This window comes from Egretta garzetta, unplaced genomic scaffold (assembly GCF_000687185.1).
Source record: "Egretta garzetta isolate BGI_Z169 unplaced genomic scaffold, ASM68718v1 scaffold260, whole genome shotgun sequence".
NCBI lineage: Eukaryota > Metazoa > Chordata > Aves > Pelecaniformes > Ardeidae > Egretta > Egretta garzetta.
Genome location: NW_009258662.1, coordinates 155584 through 159008, shown reverse-complemented (window position 1 = coordinate 159008; position 3425 = coordinate 155584). Strand labels below are relative to the sequence as shown.

The 3425-nt window shown below is 48.8% G+C and overlaps 1 protein-coding gene across 1 annotated transcript in view; it reads right to left on the bottom strand.

Moving 5' to 3' along the window:
- The window catches only part of GDI2 (GDP dissociation inhibitor 2), a 9301-nt gene extending 8177 nt beyond the window's left edge, over nt 1-1124 (bottom strand). Inside the window, exon 1 of the mRNA XM_009648409.2 lies at nt 635-1124. Within this exon, the coding sequence (XP_009646704.1) occupies nt 635-721 (87 nt within the window). The 5' untranslated portion in view covers nt 722-1124. The remainder of the gene's footprint in view (nt 1-634) is intronic.
- Nucleotides 1125-3425: the final 2301 nt, after the last annotated feature.

Sequence of the window (3425 nt, the reverse complement as noted above, 5' to 3'; positions counted from 1 at the left end):
AATACTGTTTAACATTGCTAAAGGTAATCTGATCAAAGTGCCTGCTTCAGGAGAGGGCAGGCTCCTCCATATACTTAAATCAGATTCCCCAATATAAGTATTTAACCCAGTTAAGCAGCAAGGAGAGCAGTGATTTCCTGACATCTAATTAGTCAGCTACACTAACAGCTTTAGGGGCTACACAGTCGCAGGGCACAAGCAGTAACCAGATGAGATGGCACCTATCTAGCTGGAAGCACTTGCAGAGCAAGGACCAAGCGTAATGCCAAGGCACAGAGAGCACACAGCATTCGTTAGGCCAGCATTGGCCACCAAGCTCCGCAGTAATGATTGAGCTGAAGAGTTTTAACATCTGTCGGGGCATTACACCTCCAAACGATCACTCAAATGCTGCTCGCTCAAATGCTTCGTCCTTGAATCTCAGCTGGGAACTACAGAAAACAAGTCTAACAAGTCTAAACATACACACTGGTTTCTCCCCCACTATTATCTGGTGTGGCACTGCCATAAACGTTACTCAAAGGAAACCCTTAAGAGTAATTACTTCGAATCCACCCCTAGGATAGCTGAAAATAAAGCCCGCTTTATGCGCCCGGGGAGGACACAATAGGCGGGTGTCAGCCTCTGTACTTACATCCTCCAGGGGCGTAATGGATGCGCTTTCCCCTCCATAGTAAGAGTTACGATCCATGTGAAGGACTTTCTTTCCATTCACTGACATGATCCCAGAGAGGATGCATTCCTATGGAGAGAGGAAACAAAGGATGCAAGGGACAAGTTAGTGGCATTCCAGTCTCCTTCCAGTTTTCCTAAGGAGGCGCTCTCAGTTCAGACAGCCTGCTGCATGCCTCGATTTGAAGGGACCTGCACAGTCCTTTGCAAACAAACACACCAGTTGCCTCACTCCAGAATTAAGACATGCCTGCTGAAAGACTTCTATCCCTCTCAGACAGATTAATCCCTTACTAGGTTTGCTGTCTGCTCTGGGCAAGCCAACCAAGGTGTTTTAACTACACAACCGCCACCTACCAGGTCTCCCCCTGGGGTATTTCTGGGAAGTTCACACATTTGGGCTGGATTCGGAAAATCTATACTTCCAAACCACCAGCTATCAAATTAAGGATGTTCACAGAGAGGCAGCACCCTCATTTATGGGCGACACCAGGAGCGTAAAACCTTGCCTTGAAGGATGGCAGGTAGTCTCCTCAAAACCTCAGTTTTTGCTATCTGCCACACTGGGACACACAAGAGAGTCAACAGCTACTCTTAGAGAAGTAGCATCAAGAATAAATTAAGCCATTCAGAAGCTTTATCATCCGAGTAGACGCTTTGCTATGCGTGCTATGTACCCACTGAGATTAAAAACACAGAGATTACTCTGAGCAGCAGATCAGCTGCTATGTCTGAACACAACACCAAGAGGCTGGGACTAATCGCAGAGGGACACAAGTTGTAGCTTGCAGAGCAAGCGAAGGGCTTGCACAGCTAAATCCCCATTAAAACACAACTTTGCAACTAACCCGGTCACCGGCTCCGGCATTTGCAAGCCAAAGAGCTTAACAAAAACTTGAATACTTGCACGCTTAGGACTGCTTATCGTGGAGGTTTTACTGATCTTTCCTGCTCTGCCTCAACTCTCCCCAAATAGAGAGTTACATCTGCAATCGAGTTCACCATCAACATTATCTAATTTGTAGGTCCTGGCCACATCTCATATTATCTTTCATTCAGCCTGTAAAACCTCTCATCCAGCCGTTGAGAGATGCCACCGCTGCACATTTGCTCACCCAGGAGCAGAGGAGCCGTTCGTTCAAGAAAACCGGCAACTTGGCCCTGCTGGCAGAGGTCCACAGCTCTGCGAGATCCTCCGTGTTTCCTCCACGTGCATCTTGCCCTGCAGAACGCTCAGGGCTCTCCTTGCGTGTCACCTCCCCCCTGCTGCAGTGCGTGGGAGGTTTATTTCAAACTACGTTACGGCAATGCCAGCCAATACGGGTAGCTGTCAGCGCACTCGGGCAAACCAGTTATAACACAAAAAGTCTCCCACCATATATGATTTACGTGACTTGCAAATCCTAACTCGGGTAAATCCTCGGTGTAAAGGAAGCTTTTAAAACCATCTTGAACTTCACCGGCCAAAGACCAATCCACATCAAAAGCAGCTTGCAGGAGGGGGTATTTTGTTCTGAAGCATCTTGAGATCTGTAGGTGTGCGGATAGCTGGCTGGGATCGGTGGCGTGAGGACTTGCTGTTCTTGCGCTTCCAGGTGGCAACGGGCAAATCTTCTCTGCTGGGAGAGCAAGGCACTGCTAGCCAGCCCCTTACCCACCAGGATGCCACGGTCACTCAGCCAAGGCCCTGGAGAGCAAAGCTCAAGCTGCCTGCCTGGCACGTGGCACGAATGGGCCGCTCCGAGTTCAATCCTTGAAGTCGTGGGCGATTTCAGACACAGTGCCCACAAGGTTTCGTGGTCACCACACAGATCCTGAACGGAGTTCACTGCAGTACTTCCCACAAAACCTCTCCATGATCCATCAGCTGCTCCTTCCAGCACCATACGGGCTCCAAATCCCTTGTGTCCTACAAGGCCCCTCCACTTTTTCCAGACAGGCTGAAGCAAGAAGAGACCCTTACAGCAGAGATCCCTGTGTTAAAACACTACTCGAGAGCCATGAGCCCTACCAAGGCTGAGGAACTGCACAAGTGAAAGTACAGGTGGCTTTTATGGTGTCAGTTCAAACGTTAATGATTAAGCACAGGCAACGTGGGACTATCACACCAAGTGCATCACCACCAGCCAGCGTGATCTCCTCAGTTAAACTGAATTTCACGGAGCTCTACGTGAGGGTTCTGGTTTGACTCTTTGCTCTAACCTGTGGTTTTATTCCCCCTGGAACATCTTCCAAAACCCTGCCTCATCTTCCAAAACCTTGGCTCACCAGCTCTGCCAGATGGTAGGACAAGAACTGCCAAGGTCCACGCTGGAGCTGAGCCACGAGGAAGCCAGCTGGGATTTCAAAACAAAATAAGTATCAACTGGAGGGATGAAGTTACAGTAAAAGCTGCAGAAGCTACATTCTTCAGTCCAGATGTCAGCTGATTTCCTTCCTCCATTTAAGGAAACTTCAAAGTGTTTTCTTGCTCTATCTCCTCAGAATAGCTCACCCAGTGAGCACACGTCCTTTCAACAGGTCGCCTGCCCAAATCGCCAGCATCCCCCTGGAGCGAATTTAGGTACCAGCAGAAGATACAAGAGGTCTTAAGTACCTTCTCAATCTGATTTCATACCCATTAAACACCAATACGGGGACAGAGGTGGAGGCATTACGATACTATTTTATCCAAGGCTCATTTAACAGATTTGTTCTATCGCCCAGGCTCCTGCAGAGCCCCGAAGCGTTGAAATCCCGCACAGGCCTTTCAC